Source organism: Aulonocara sp. 'chitande type north' Nkhata Bay, linkage group LG4 (assembly GCF_057382095.1).
Source record: "Aulonocara sp. 'chitande type north' Nkhata Bay isolate Kocher_YH1m ecotype deep benthic linkage group LG4, A_spYH_male_GT1.1, whole genome shotgun sequence".
NCBI classification, from domain to species: domain Eukaryota; kingdom Metazoa; phylum Chordata; class Actinopteri; order Cichliformes; family Cichlidae; genus Aulonocara; species Aulonocara sp. 'chitande type north' Nkhata Bay.
The window spans coordinates 30,965,272-30,981,563 of record NC_141347.1 but is presented as its reverse complement, the minus strand read 5'-3'; the positions used below and the strand labels follow the sequence as shown (position 1 = coordinate 30,981,563).

At 39.6% G+C, this 16,292-nt stretch overlaps 1 protein-coding gene across 1 annotated transcript; it reads left to right on the top strand.

Moving 5' to 3' along the window:
• Positions 1 to 6,546: 6,546 nt before the first annotated feature.
• rpl19 (ribosomal protein L19) lies at positions 6,547 to 9,772 on the top strand. Its single transcript, XM_086289857.1, has 6 exons — positions 6,547 to 6,616; positions 7,000 to 7,106; positions 7,742 to 7,864; positions 7,992 to 8,112; positions 8,345 to 8,455; positions 9,580 to 9,772. The coding sequence occupies exons 1-6, from the start codon at positions 6,612 to 6,614 to the stop codon at positions 9,701 to 9,703; spliced, it is 591 nt and encodes a 196-aa protein (XP_086145983.1). The 5' UTR covers positions 6,547 to 6,611; the 3' UTR covers positions 9,704 to 9,772.
• Positions 9,773 to 16,292: the final 6,520 nt, after the last annotated feature.

Below are 16,292 nucleotides of genomic sequence, written 5' to 3'. Positions count from 1 at the left end.
ACTCTCTTGTCCGCTAGTATTTTTGATATATTAAAAAACAAAAAACAAAAAAAACAACGTTATTGTACAGTACTCCCACCTCAGTAATAAAGAATTATTAGCATGCATTTACTGAGGAAATCATGGACATAATCACACCAAATATGCCACCAAACAAGGACTACAAAGAAAACCACAGACACCTCTATACATCAATACAGAGACCATGAAAAGAGCCCTCAGCTTCTGGTTTCTGGGGGTTCACATCACTGAGCACCTTTCCTGGGATGATGACACCTTTATTTATTAAAAAAGTCAAAGAGAGCCAACTCCCCCCTATAATGGCTTGCCAAATTTTACAGACTGCGCTCACAAGCTGCATGACAGCCTGGTAAGGTAGCAGCACCAAAGCTGACAAAAAGCCACTCCAGTGTGTTTTGAAAACAGCACAAAACATTGTTGCCAGCCATCTCTGGAACAGCTCTGCATCACTCACTGCTTGAAGAGTGCTGAGCAACTTCACAAAGACACATGCTGGACACCATTTGTTCAAGTTCCTTGCAGCAGGCGGGTGCTTTAGTGCTATAAAAGCATCCACAAACAGATTGAAACTCAAATTCTTCACAACAGCTGCAACACCACTGAACTGTACTTCATGTACAGTCCTGATGTGCAATATTCTTATGTTCAATTTTACCGGTGTATGACAAAAACTGTGCACCAGAAGCTACTTAGCCATGGACACCCATGCCATGAAGCACTTGGTGCACAGTTTTTCTGCTGATGTTAAAGACAAAGGACATTTAGAACTCTGTCAGCAGATGGTTGGCCACTTTTGCACACTAGTTAGGGACCCACTAACTTTATTTGATCTCCCACTTTGTGTCTGAGTTGCTTTGGCTCCTACAAAGGGCGATCGTGGCTCAAGAGTTGGGAGTTCGCCTTGTAATCGGAAGGTTGCCGGTTCGAGCCCCGGCTTGGACAGTCTCGGTCGTTGTGTCCTTGGGCAAGACACTTCACCCGTTGCCTACTGGTGGTGGTCAGAGGGCCCGGTGGCGCCAGTGTTCGGCAGCCTCGCCTCTGTCAGTGCGCCCCAGGGTGGCTGTGGCTACAATGTAGCTTGCCATCATCAGTGTGTGATTGTGTGTGTGAATGGGTGGATGACTGGATATGTAAAGCGCTTTGGGGTCCTTAGGGACTAGTAAGGCGCTATATAAATACAGGCCATTTACCATTTACAAATATCCACTTTGCTTTGCTTTAATTGAAAGATTAAGTGGTGTGGTCCAACACTTCTGTTCCTATACATTATGTGACGTTGCTTCCACACTGACAATAAAGGTCTTGTATACTGAATCTGACCAAAAAATATTTATACTATTCAAGATCTTTAGAAAAGTTTAATCTCAAAATGTTTTTTTCATGCTGTCTGATGCATCTGTTTTTCAGCTTTTTTAGCTGTTCGCTGAAGCTCATCATGCAGTTTTAACTCACATCTATTGATGCAAACTTCCACATTTCTGTGATACTTCATGGAGATTGTAAAGTCAAAGAGCGTCCCCTAAAAAAAGGACCCGAAACACCTTAAAAGGCTGTAAAAAGTCAAGTGCAAGTGCAAGTCTCTGAGGGTCCATTTGGTATTTGATTCCTGCATATTATTCAGTGTGGCATTTTCAGATGTTTATACGGCCAACTGTTATAGCGAATTATTCCCACCTCAAGTGCATGGCTGAAATCGAAATGAGCAGCCGGTTCCCAAAATTATCGTTAGGTTTGGGTGTTGATGAGTTTTAGATGACGACAGTCACGGAAGTGTAATAAACACTGAGTTCACAGAGTGTAACGTGCGGTGGAGATGAAGCCAGCCGCGGAGGTGTGCAGGTGGATAGCGAATGAGCAACAGCTTCTGACTTTCCAAAAAGTACTCATTTATTTACAATATCAAAAATAAGTGCTACCTCTACCACACATTACTGAAGAGCACACTAGTCCGCGTACACACGGGAGCATCCATTACAGGAGGAGTGCGAAGAAGAACAAAAAGGGGGTGACACCAGTCGTGAGACAGGAGGCGCCGCCATGTGGTGATACACTGCATTACGATAGCAACTGTTACAAGAGCATTGATGATATCCGTGTAAATCTGAATAAACAAAGGGATGATTCATCCACCTCCTCCTCTTGTATCAACCAGTCATAAAGGAAAATGAACCCCACACCTGCAGCAGTCTTTGATAAAGCCCTTCTGGGGGGAAATCAGTGTGACGTCCTGATTCAGTGTTGATGCCCACTCACAAGATCGTCCTCTGCGGCTGCAGGTCATACTTCCGCTGAGCTCAGTTTTGCATAGGAGGAAGGAGCAAAAACGGATCATATTTTACTTATATTCATATTTTATCATATTTTACATATTTACTGAAATTATGGTAGTCATGTCTCTGAATAGTCCCTTTAACTCTCCTGCAGCAACTGGCTGACATCCTCCTTCAAGAAGAACATAATGTGCAGCAGGAGAACAGGACTTTCTATCTAGCCTTTCGTGTTCTTTTTTTTAATCTCTCTACTGCTACCCAAGGTAGCTCAAGGTAGTCAGCTCTAGTATCCATTTACTTTTCCACAAGGATCAACACTATAATAAATGTGCAGCCACGACATTTTAATTCAGTACATGGTGATTTTCTCGGCTCTTTGGTTTCTGCCTGCTGTGTTTTTGTGTCCTTTTATGTGAGTGATGATTTCATAAACAATATGAATGAAATCTCACAAATAGGAGTTCAAACTCACTATGATTGACATCCTGATGATTTCAACATTAAAAATATCACTCACTGTAGCATCCCGGTGCTCATAGGAGGATTCAGTAGATTCCTTACTGGCTCAGTGAAGAAAGACTTTCAGTGATGTTGATACTACAGAAGACAAATCAATACTTTTTGACCCATTAAATGTTAAAGTATAACAACAGCCAATTAATTGCACCTCTTAATGGCAGGGATTCAAATCTTAAGGGAAGCAAGAGTGCAGGGCTGATTTAAATTTGAAAATGTGTCTCGGTCAGGAGTGAGTGAACAAATGCTATGGAAACACTTATTTATTCTAAGCTGTGGATTCAGAAGAAATGAGAGATGCTCATTGTACATCTATGCACATTTACTGAATTATTAGATAGAATCAAGATTGGCATTATTATAATTTGTTTGAAGCATTAGGTTCCAATAATGCTAATTAGATGCAAGATTGCATTGCAAATGAGCAGCCTTTTGTTCGATATTTGTTAAGGGAAGGCATTTTTGTTTCCCCTGCAAAGCAAAAACGTAACTCAAACTGGGGTGTTATTTGCACCAGAGGACAACAGAGACTACGCACCGAGGCCTCCAAAAGCTATGGCAGTTCAGATGAGCTATATTGCTTCTCTTCCTGGGCAGACAGTGGCCCAACACAAAGTTCATGGAGTTTATAGATTGTTTTCTCTCTTGCTGGATGACACATTCCTCTGCAGTGAGGAGGAGAGTTGATGATCTAGTACTTTGTGTTGAACTTCCCCCTCAGATGGTGATTTTCACTCGTATTACCTGAGGTGAAGAAGTCACACAAGTGGTCCTCATTCACCCACACAACAGGTTTGCAGTGTTGCCATAGTGATGGGCTGCTGCTCCTGGTGTGGATGAAAAGCAGAGGATACTATAACAGCATTCTTACTAAGTGGCCGGTCAAATGGTAATGTATCAGATGGCTATTTTTTGTAAGTCTATTCACAAGAATCCCACTCACTAACCAACTTTATTTTTAAAGAAGACACTCATATATAAGTTGATATATAAGTGTTAAAAGATCAGCAAGGTAATATTAATCCATTAAGGGGTTTAAAAACATACAATAAATGCTTAAAGACACAAAGGAAGCCAGTGAAGGGAGGCCAGAACAGGGGAGATATGCTTCAGCTTATGGGTTCTGTAAGAAGGTGAGCAGCTGCATTTTGGACGAATATTAGCAAGCAGTTTGCTAACTGTAGCATGGGAGATGGGTGGTCTCGTAGGGTGTCTTGCATTGAAATCTGCTGCAATGACTCGGTTAGTGCGTTCACCAGATATCAACACAATTTCGATCCGCTCCTCACGTGTTAACTTCTTCGACATGTCAATGGCTGTGAACAAAGAGAAACTTGTAAATAGCTCATGAAAGAATAAAATTACGTTGAAACCAAGCACACCATTGTTTTTCTTGTGACATTACCAATAAGTTTGATGTGTCACATGGCCCTCTTCCTATTGAAAAAACAAAGTTGTATCCAAGATGGCCGACTTCTAAATGGCCACCATGGTCACCACCCATCTTGAGGAGTTTGCCCCCTCACATATACTAATGTGCCACAAACAGGACTTTAATATCATATCAGCAATCATTCCCATTTTATTACGCTGTATCCATATAAATGGCCCATCCTGTATATCAGTGGTTCAGGTTGCTGGCGGTGATGTGATGGTATGGGGGATACTTTGTGGCACATTTTGTGCCCATCAGACATTATTCAAATACCACCCTACTTGAGTATTGTTGCTGACCATGTTCATCCCTTTATGAGCACAGTGTACCCATCTTCCAAAGACTGCTTCTAGTAGAATAACAAAGCTCAAACTATATGTTTTCAAGTAGCTGAAAATGATCTTTATTTGTCATTCTTGACACTCCTGGTTCTCAATCACACTTTTGCTATTTTACTCAGCAGGTTAATTATTTACTCAGCGGCTTTTACACCTTTACATGGTGAATTTCACACTACATCACTCACAGTTCAGACAGTGTGAAGATAATTATATTTTGTGCAATATTATGGGAAACGTTTCTCCTTGCAATTTCTTTTTGTTGGAAATAGCAATTATTTTTCTACACTGGTTATGGAACAAAAGGAGACCACATTGTTTGATGTCAGTGAAAATGATCAACCTACAGAGGGCTAAATTCAAAGATAACCAATAAAAAATAAAAAATAAAAGTGAACAGCGATACCTCAGGCTAGTCTGTTTTGTCAAAATTTTATTGCAGCAACTCAAAATGGTACTCAGTAGTTTGTATGGTTCCTACGTGTTTGTGTGCATGCCTGACAATGTTGTGAGAAAAGCTAAACTAATAAATGAAGGATGCATTCTGGTTGGATATTCTCCCATATCTGAACCAAGCCATCACTGAGATCTTGGACTGTCTGAGTGCAACTTGGTGGTTTTAGATGGACAGAAAGATAATGACCCAGATGTGTTCAACTGGATTTAAGTCAGGTGAGAGTGCATACTGTTTCCACGTGGTTGGGCGTTGTTATGCGCCAAGAGGAACCCAGGACCTACTGCACCAGCACTGTGTGTTCTTCTATGGATATGTCTCTCCACAACATCACTGACCACCACCAAACCAGTCATGAAGAATGATGTAACAGGCAGCATAACGTTCTCCACAGCTTCTCCAGACACTTCCAGATCTATCACGTGTGCTCAGTGTGAACCTACTCTGATATGTGAGAGGCACAGGGATCATTAGAGGATGCCATTGCCAGAAGGTTTGCAGTCTCTCCCAACATAGCTCTCTGAAGAGCTAGACAGAACTGAAGAAGGTCCTTAAACCATCTGAATGACCAGTGTCTGGTCTTTTGTTAAAGCAACAGATTGAGCACTGCAAGAGCCCTACAAAATGATCTTCAGCAGGCCACTGGTGTTAATGTCTCTGCCTAAGCAATCACAAATACTCCTCATGATGGTGGCCTGAGGACTTGACGTCAAAACCTTGACCATACCTGTGCCACTTCGGTATGGTCCAGGTTTTGCGTTTGTCTTAACACTGACCCTAGTCAAATGTGAGATTACTGAAAAAAGAGTCAAAAGATAAGATGAGGAGTGAAAAATTGTCAGTGACCTGTAACACCATTCCTGTTCATGGGTTATGTCTCATTGCTTCTCGTCTAGTGCACCTGTTGTTGGTTTGATTATCACCAAAGCAGCTGAAACTGATTAACAACTGCTAATATGACCACATCAATATTCCAGACGTTTAATGACTTGATGATATACTACTATATGTCATATTAATTTTTTAATATTAAAAAAAATGTCATTGTCATTTTAGTTACGTTGTCCTTTCATTGACTCGAACGCAACGCCACTTGCAGGATAATAAAAGGGGGCTGTCCTGTAATTTTTTTAAAAGGAAAAACAAACCTTTAGGATTCAAAGTGAAACTAAGAATAGAAAAATGTATTTAAATATTTTTTAACGTTCATGGTTTGTTCGAGTTTTTGTCTCAACACCGCTATCATGTGGTGTAACGTCAGAAAACACCCAATTACCTCTCCACCCATAATGCAGTGCAGCAATGCCGGGCAGTGCCATTATTTGGCAAAAGGGGATGTCACCGGTATAAACTTTTAAAATGCGATAAAGACTTCCTTTCTCTCTGTCACTTTCCTATGTATTTATTGCTCCAATATGGATATATAGTATCATTATGTAAAAATTAAAGTGATAATAATGTCCATTATTGTATGGGTCGACATCGAGCTGTTTCACAGATCAGAGATGGACTCTCCTCAGAAATGGTAGCTTCCGGTCCGTCTCTGAAGCCTTCCTTTTCCTACTGAAGTAGCAGCCATGAGGTAGGAGCCGAGGCGATTCCATAGTAAAAGTCAAAAATTTAAGCGTTAAAATGCGCAGCTTTCAGTATCGTACCATTTTATTAAGACACGCAAAGTCCCTTTTTATCAATATATAAAGTTTATAGATCTGTCCAAAGTTAGCATGGCATGTTTTTACGGTGCTTTGTGTAACACGATGTAGCAGACGGAGAGGCCATGTTGTCAGCCCGGCTGGTAGTTAGCCGTACAGCTAGCTTTTAACTAATCCTCTCGTAATTCTTTGGTGTGTTAACAACACTTTTACAGCCTTAAAAAGACATTCTGCTTTTAAGACTACAGGAACAAATTTTGGGGGTCTAATCTCAGCTGTAATTCTGACCGGTGGTTGTTTGTGCCTCCCGCAGCATGCTCAGGCTCCAGAAGAGGCTGGCCTCCAGCGTACTACGCTGCGGCAAGAAGAAGGTCTGGCTGGACCCCAATGAGACCAACGAGATCGCCAACGCCAACTCCCGTAAGCAGAACAAAAAGTAGTTTTGTAGTTTGTCCTTAACGCCTTGTTAGCGGCTCAGTTTAAAAGTTCACCGGCTCATGCAAAGTTATCTACACGTGTGTGACCAAAACTGAGCCAGAGGATCAGCTCAGCTAAATAAACTAAGTGCCCTGCATACTCGATGCACAGTGAATTTATAACATCACAATCTTACAGGTGAACTCCAGTGTTAATGTGTATCAACACTGGAAACTAACGCAGCAGGCCTCCTCAGTTTGATTTGGCAGTTTTTATGTCAGACGCCCATCTGAAGGGATTTAGGTGGAGCTGCTAAATATTTAATCTTGGTTTCATTTTTTAAAATTTCAATAATTTAATAGTTTGTTAGGTTAATGATTGTTAAGTAATTCATTACAGTGTTGACCAAAACAATTATCTAGTATTTAACTGCAGCATAAGCGCTCTGGAGCAGTTCTACTTTCTAGTTTGGGTTTTTTGGGGGTGGAAATTTTTAATATTAGTTAACACTCTTCTGTACTTGGTGAATGAATTGCGGATATCCGAGGATCCTACTCAGCACTGCTTTGATAGGTAGAAACCACAAAGGTGGTATTCATTGCATCCTATCGTCTCATTTTATTTTCTTCCATTTTCAGGCCAGCAGATCCGTAAACTGGTAAAGGATGGTCTTATCATCCGCAAACCTGTTACGGTCCACTCCAGGGCCCGCTGCCGCAAGAACACACTAGCGCGTCGCAAGGGAAGACACACAGGCTACGGTAGGTTAAAACTTGCAAAGCAAAGCAGAAAGTGATTACATTTTTAAGATGATATTGAAAGACAAAGCTAATTTAAATTTTGTTTGCGTTATCATCGGTACTTGATGTGTCTTTATTGCGTGTCCAGGTAAGAGAAAGGGTACTGCCAACGCTCGTATGCCCGAGAAGCTGACCTGGATGCGCCGCATGAGGATCTTGCGTCGTCTGCTGCGTCGCTACAGGGAGTCCAAGAAGATTGACAGGCACATGTAGGTTCTGCAGTGGTTAAATAAAGACTCTCTGAACACTCTAAAATCTAGTTGATTTTTAGTTAATAAAGTCAGCTCAGTGAAATGTGCTGGTATTTATAGAATTATTCTTGGGCTAAAGAATTTGCTTTTAAATCCTTTTCCCTCACTTTGTGTGGGTGAGCGTTGTTCTTGTTTTTTGTTTTATTTAATTGTGATGCCCTTCATTTATTTTCCACATGATCCGTTTCAGGTACCACAGCCTCTACCTGAGAGCTAAGGGTAATGTGTTCAAGAACAAGCGCATCCTTATGGAGCACATTCACAAGCTGAAGGCAGACAAGGCCCGCAAGAAGCTCCTGGCGTAAGTATTTTTACATCTTTAATTGGCACAGTGACGTCTATTTGTGGCATCTGGATTGTTTTGAAAGCCCAGGTTAAAACATGTGCCCTGACCACGAAAAGTCTAGAAAGACGAAACAAAACATTTCAGTAAAGTCAAAAGAAAAGCTAAAATAGAAATGAATAAGCTCAGCAAATTAAAATCTAAATCAACTGCAGGGCAAAACCTGAAGTAAAATGGCTCGATAAATACAGAAGCACAAGTAGCTGTGGAGGGTTGAAATAAAGCTCTTCAGACAAGAGCAGAGATTTATCTGCTACACAGATGTGCTCTGTGGAGAGTTACTGCTTGAGGTCTGAAAGATTTCTGGTGTCTGTTCTTGTGACAAAAAAACCTAAATCAGTCTGTTAGAGAAAGTGCTCTGCTGCCTGTGCAGCTTAAGTGCAGAGGGTTGGTTACGCTAGATCGGTTTGTTCGAAAAACTCCATAGCGACTGTGAAGGAGTCTTGTTTGTTGGGTGTTAGCAATGCTAATGATCTGTGGATTGTGTTGACTATACCTGCATCTTTAAGATAAGATAAGATAGAACTTTATTAATCCCTCGGGTGGGTTCCTCTGGGAAATTCGACTTCCAAAAAAAGCACAGCAACGACCGAAGTTACAGTTACAGAACTGTTATATATATATATATACACACACACACACACACACACACACACACACACACACACACATATATAAATACAGAGACAAATATAAATAAAATATACAAAGGGGATAAATAGAATAAATAGGAATAAAAAATAAAAATACAAGTGAATTGCACATTTCAAGTATTGAGTCTATTGCACTGTTGACTATTTACAAAAAGTATTGCACAAGGTATTGTACAGTGAGGTGCAGAGGCACTACAGCTTAGTTGTTCCCCCCTCCTTTGTCCTCCTGTTGTGAGGGAAGAACTAAAAGATCAGTGTTTTTGTTCCGCCCTTACATAAAGGATGTTTTCAGTCTTTAGTGTGTCAGTTTTAAGGATTTAGTCAACTAAAAAGAAAACACACTGATGTTAAACATCTGTGGTAAAATAGCTGTGGTGGCTGTGATTATGCACTGTATGAACACGGGTGTCTCTCCTGTTTGTCCTGCAGCGATCAGGCCGAGGCTCGTCGTTCCAAGACAAGAGAGGCCCGCAAGCGCCGAGAGGAGCGTCTCCAGGCCAAGAAGGAGGAGATCATCAAGAACTTGTCCAAGGAGGAGGAGACAAAGAAGTAATCTGGCTTTTTATGTCCTGCCTGACTGCCACCTGTCAAGTGCTGATAATAAAAGTGTACATAAACACAACAGTAGTCTTGTGTGTTTACTTCCATCATGATGACATTAATGCAGGGGTGGGCAACTCCAGGCCTCGACGGCCGGTGTCCCTGCAGGTTTTAGATGTCTTTGAACCAACACGGCTGATTTAAATGGCTAAATGAGCTCCTCAACATGTCCTGAAGTTCTCCAGAGGCCTGGTAACGAACTAATCTTGCGATTCAGGTGTGTTGACCCAAGGTGAGATCTAAAACCTGCAGGACACTGGCTCTCAGGGCCTGGAATTGCCCACCCCTGCACTAATGCATTAGCAATATCTTTTAATTGAGAAAACCTGAAGGCTTAACACACGGTGACATGTTTTATTACATGCGACCAAATATACATCTGTCTGTGCACGTACATTCAATAAATGGGCAATAAAAACCAAACGCATATACTTAAATAACACCTGTTATGAAGTATGTGTGCCAAGTGGTTACATTCTTTTGCTGAAAGTTGATGTTTAGCATTTCTCCACTTAATTTAGTGCTGGTTCAATGTATATAAAAATATATTGGATCTGTTGATTTAAAAAAAAAAAAAAAAAGCAAAACCCAGCAGGGTGGCACAACATTGCTGGTCCCAAAGTTAACCACTGCTATCGGTAGTTCCCAGAGTGGCAATGAAAGAAGTTCTTGTATTATTTAAGTTACTCTAGCTTCCACAAAGTGATAATGGGCTCCCAAAGCTGTAACAATATGGCCTTATTCCTAATTTACTCTGCAACAGAGTTACACCAGTGATAAAACAGTATAGGTGGAGTTTACATGTTCACACAGCATAGTGGTGAACATGTTTAAGCAGCATATTTGCTTGTTGCTTGTAATGCAAATTAAAATGTTTAACAGTATCAATTTGTATACACTGTGAAAGACAGCTTTGCATTTTTACCAGAAATAGAACTATTACTGAAACAACTCAGTCAACCTTTGAGTTGTTTGTCCATACTGCAGTTTGTTGGTGGAGGACGATGCAGCTCTGGACCTGGATGGATAAAGTTAATTGTGAGGTGGTCTATGCAGTTTATATAAGGCTTGTGTGTTTGTAATAATTGTAATATTTTATACCCAGTTATTTTACAAAAGTAGTATATTAAGTAGTGAAATAAGAATCTGCTGCTGCTCTTTTTCTTTCTATCAGTCAGTGCTTACTGTTTTTGTATTATTCTAGATTGTACTTGAAAGTTGCACCATGCTATACATTGAAAGTTAGAAGAGCAAGAAGTACTCTCAACGACTGTCGCACACTTATTAAGCACTAAATTTTCACCTCCTTTATCATCCTGGGTAACTTTGGTAGAAAAGAATTCAATCAAAATTAGCTTATCATTTTAATGATGAAAAGAAAATGTTATTAAAAGGTTAAAAAAAAGTAGCCTTTAAATTGATTGTTTTGTCAAACTGATGTTTCCAAAGTAAACAAGCATTCATTTTCATGGCCCGGGGGGGCCAGTGCATTCTGTTTAATGATTGAAAGCAATATTCATCTTACTTGTAGCTGTCCTGTCAGTCGCCCATGTACACAAACACAAGTATGTTCATACCTACACACTGATATGCATACACAGGGCAGATATCTATCTTGTGAGCAAGGACATGAATGTGAACCAGCAAATTACCCCTTAAATTCAATTCAACATATCTATCCATCTATCGTTTTATTTATTCAGTATAGAAACTGCATTCTACAAAGATATGTTTTTTTTTTTTCATTTTTACAGTTGTTTGTGGTAGAAAATTTTAAATGAGAAAAATCACAAAGGTAAATAAAATCTGTAATACTTGTAAGTCTTAAGAAGCAGAAAATTGTCACTGACTGAATGTGTATGAATGTGCTTGTTTTTTGTGGATCCATGTTTGGATCATGGGTTTCACATCCTTTGGAACTTGCTTAGTCATGTTTCTCTCTAAATTAGTTTTCCATGTGGCTATACAATTTAACTTCATCCCCTATGCCTTTCCCCCCGTGACTAATCCTGTTGTGATTAATTTTATTTCCTGCTTTCTGAAGAACAGTAATCCTTCAGTGAACTCTCTTAGGCCGCTGTTATGACTTCTACTGACCCACAACCCAAACCAGCTCAAACTGATGGATTTTCCATGTGTTCTCAATGAACCTGTCAAATGTGTACATAATTTTGATCCATAAATGGGCAAATAAACTTTGTTAATTTTCAAGGTTTGTTGGCATCTAGTGGTTGCAGCATGGGATTTCTCAAAAGTTTGATTTGAACCACCTGCCAGAGATGTTTCACTCTTGCAACTTTTAACCACAGTTAAATGAACAGCATCTGCAGGTGCACTGCGTTTCAGAGTGAACTACTGTTTCTCGGAATCTGTGTTTGTTTGTTCCTTTTCAAGATGTGCTTGCCTGTTGATATCATTTGACTATTTTGTGTTTTGGTTGTGATTTTTCTGAGCTGTACAGGGAGGCAATAGATCACTGAGGCATAAAAATACCAACCACTAAACAGCTTTGGAATGCACAAGGATCAGCTGTTCCAAACCACACGACCCCAATATTCCCTCCCTAAGGCCCATGTCTTCTGCAACACTCCCATGTGGAGACATTCAATAGTCACAGCCGTGGAAGTTGACAATTTAAATTTAAAGGATTGCAGCTTGAGAAAATCCACCAAATATTCCATAAAGTGACCAAGAAGTCCCAAAGGCCATAATGACATCCAAGAGAAAGTTTTGAGCCAAGCCTCGGCAGATGGAACCAATTAGGGAGAAAAAAGCACAATCAAAATAATAAATAAGGTTTAGTTGTTCCAAACCTGAATTAATTATGAATGTCGTGGTCCTGGGCATTGGACAGAGGGTTTTTCAAGAGGGCTTGAATTCTTTTTTATTATTTAACATTCCTTTTGGTTTTTAGTTTGATAATTATTATTTATTCTAAGTATCCAGAGTCTTTTTGTCAGTTTTTGGTTCTCTGCCTCAGATTTATTTTGTACATTCTCTTATTGTTTCCTTAGCTTTCCCCTTTCTGCACTTCTGTGCCAAGTTTGCATGTTAGTGTCTGTTATCTCTGTCTCCCCTGATCCTTTGTTGAGTCATCCCTCTCTTTTCCTTGTTTTCTGATGCTTGCTGTTTGTTTCCAGCTTTGTGTTTCCAATGTCTGGTTTTCTAGTCTTGCCTGGGTGTTTACATTCATTCTGTCTTCCTGAGTCCTGAGTTTCCTGGATTCCTGCTGGACTTTGTCATTAGCATTAAAAGCTTGCCTTAGGTTAATTGTGTTATCAACATCCTGCATTTATGTCTTCAATAAATAGAATAAAATTTAGTAAAAAGAAAAAGTAACAATAAGCACGAATGGCCTGAATTTATAAACAACAACCCACATAAATACTGCTTATAACAAAGATGGAAAAATCTTTACATACAAGAAGCTGGAACCAGAATATCTAATAACTAATTTGGCTACTACTACTGCACGCTTATCACCACCACCAACACCAGAATCACTGGGACTTCCCCTTGTGTTGATAAGATAAGTAATATTTCATGCATGTCATGTAATTGTTGATAAGTAAGATGCTATGATTAATTTGCTTGGACATAAAGATTATTTCTTTGTTTTGTTTATTTTGGTGTTTTGGTTGTGTTTCTGAAACTCTGGAAATATACTGTGTCCCCATTTGATGTATACAGTGGTGTGAAAAAGTGTTTGCCCCCTTCCTGATTTCCTAGAGTTTCGGATATTTGTCACATTTACATGTTTCAGATCATTAAACAAATTGTAAATATTAGACAAAGATAGCCTGAGTAAATACAAAGTGAACCAGGCCAAAAGAGTTTAAAAAGCAACACATTACGTCATGATCTAAAGAAACACCCGAGAAACAAAGTCACTGACATTTATCAGCCTGGAAAGAGTTACAAAGTTATTTCTAAGGCTCCAGTGAACCACAGTGGAGAAAACTTGGAACAGTGGTGAACATTCCCAGGAGTGATCAGCCTACTAAACTTACTTCAAGAACACATCGACAACTCATCCAGGAGGACATAAAAGAACCCAGAACAACATTAAAGAACCGCAGGCTTCACTTGTCTCAGTTAAGGTCAGAGTTCGTGATACAACAATAAGAAACAGACTGAGCAAAAATGGCATCCATGGGAGATTTCAAGGAGAAAACCACTGCTGACCAAAAAGAACAAAGGCTCATCTCACATTTGAAACTCAAAACTTTTGGGAAAATATTTTGTGAACTGATGAGAAAATAGCTGAACTCTTTGGAAAGTTTGAGGCCTGGTGTAAAAGTAACACAGCATTTCAGAAAAGGAACATCATAGCAACAGTAAAATATGGTGGTGGAGGTGTGATGGTCTGGGGCTGTTTATATGCCTTGGGACCTGACAGACTTGCTGTGTTAAATGGAGCCATGAATTCTGCTGTCTATTAAAGCATCGTGAAGGAGAATGCACTGCAAAGAATAACATGCAAGCTGGCAGGAAACATGCAGATTGGTGATGTTTGCAGCATGCGGCCTCTTGACCTTAAAAGCCTGAAAGGAAGCTCAGTGTACTTTCAGCAAAAGTCCCACCTTGTATAGACATGGAGGAACAGGCTTACATTTGTTCTTTTATTACACCATTAATGACACAGTTTTACAGAGGAATCAGATAACCAGCAAGTTATTTGTTATTAAAAGGTGACTTGTTGCACAACAAAGAATCTCTGTCTTGTTACATTTGCATATAGCATGACTTTATGGAGGAAGTACTTTGCACACCTTCCATCCTTTGCTTCCTCCAACCCATCGCTCATCCACTGTCACCCTCCCTGCTGCAATAAACTGTAATAAATTTGCTTTTGTCCTCTCACATACACATTTTAACTGTGTTTACCAATTTTTAAGAACATACAGACCTTCACAGCTGATCCTGTGTAAGCCAATTTAGACATGTGAAAAATTTGCACAGAACTTTTTTATTTTTATTTATTTATTTGCCAATTTCTCCTTCTACTCCTGACATATGTATAATTAAAAGTTAATAACACGATCTTATGTCATTAGAGAGCCTGAGGGCTTCACACAGGCACAGGGTTACACGGTGGTGAGGAACTCTGTTGTTTTACAAGATTATGAATGTCATTATGAAAAGTTACTTCTTTGCCTTTAATGTGGTTAAATTGCTAATGGAGTCTTTGGATGGAATTGGCATTGTCTGTAACAAGCTAATGACTGCTGTGGGAGGCAGCAGGGCAGCCTGTAATGATGGAAAACCAGACGTCTGGGTTATTGAATAATCAGACAGCAACTGAAGCAAAGTGTTTGTCTGACTGCCCTATGATACACTAGTGACACTGGCTTCCCCTTTTCTAGTCGTGGCCTAGTCCTTATTGTGGTTATTCCATGCAAATGGAAAACAACAACAACATTTTACCTATGTTTCTGCTAGTGCCTCATGATGTATGCCAAGTGTAAATGCACATTATCTTCCCAGGACTTTAGCTATCTGCAAAACACTTGACACTTGGAAGTTTTACATACTGTGACAAACACATTACAGCTGCTTACTGGAGTCCGGAGTCACATGATCTGTCTATCAGTGAAGAAATCACTGTGTATTTGATGTACAAATTGGGTTAAATGTTGCTTTTACTTCCCAATCATGGGTTTGGAGGGTGTGCAGGAAGAACCAAATGCACGACAAAAAAAAAAAGAACTAAACTAAATAAAAATCAAGTCTCATTCACCCAGTTGCGCATGCCTTATCATTTTTACACACACTCACACCCCTAAGTATAACCATAGGAAGACAAGACAGACTAAAGAAGTTAAACACAAATAAACTCTAAGTAGGAGTTGAAAAACAGCAATTCTGAACTAAAAGTTAAACAGAAACCTATTTATCAGGCATCTCAAATGCCATAAAACCTGACAGGAAACAAAACTGGAATACTAGGGTCATCTTTCTACAATAACTGTGAAAACATGACTGGGAAACAACATTTTAGTCACAAGAAATCAAACTCATTCTTAGAATAAAGAAATCAAAGGAATCATGAATCTCATAAAGCTGAATGACTTGAAGAGTTATTTAGTTTTATTAAGCCCTGTAGTGTAAATAAAAAACAAAAATTCAAACAATCATTAAAAAGATAAGATGATGCACTCATGTTATTAGTTACTGTTCTTTAAAGCAAACAAAACAGCACCATGAACCATGCATGAACTATGCATTCGCCTCAGGCAGTGGAATTCAAAGAAATACAACAGGAAGAGCTGTATTAGTTCATAAAGAACTCAGTGGTTTGCTCTCAGAGTGCATCTCTGACTGTTTAGTGTTTATAACCCAGTTGGACCCTCAGGTCATCAGGTGCAAAACTCTTCTCAGGGTGCTTTCAGTTACTGTTTCTTAAAAACAATCTGCCCACTGACTTAGAACTTTATCTACATTAAAAAAAACCATATTCAAACACTTTTTATTCTCACACGTTGGGGCTACTGTCAAAAATTGTGTGTATCTGTGCGTGTATGTGAACACTAAATTGTATT

What these genes read in the sequence shown, in the direction of transcription:
- rpl19 (XM_086289857.1), top strand. An exon ending in GATCGCCAACGCCAACTCCC is followed by an intron (nt 7,107 to 7,741) that starts GTAAGCAGAACA and finishes TTCCATTTTCAG; the next exon opens with GCCAGCAGATCCGTAAACTG. An exon ending in AAGAAGATTGACAGGCACAT is followed by an intron (nt 8,113 to 8,344) that starts GTAGGTTCTGCA and finishes GATCCGTTTCAG; the next exon opens with GTACCACAGCCTCTACCTGA.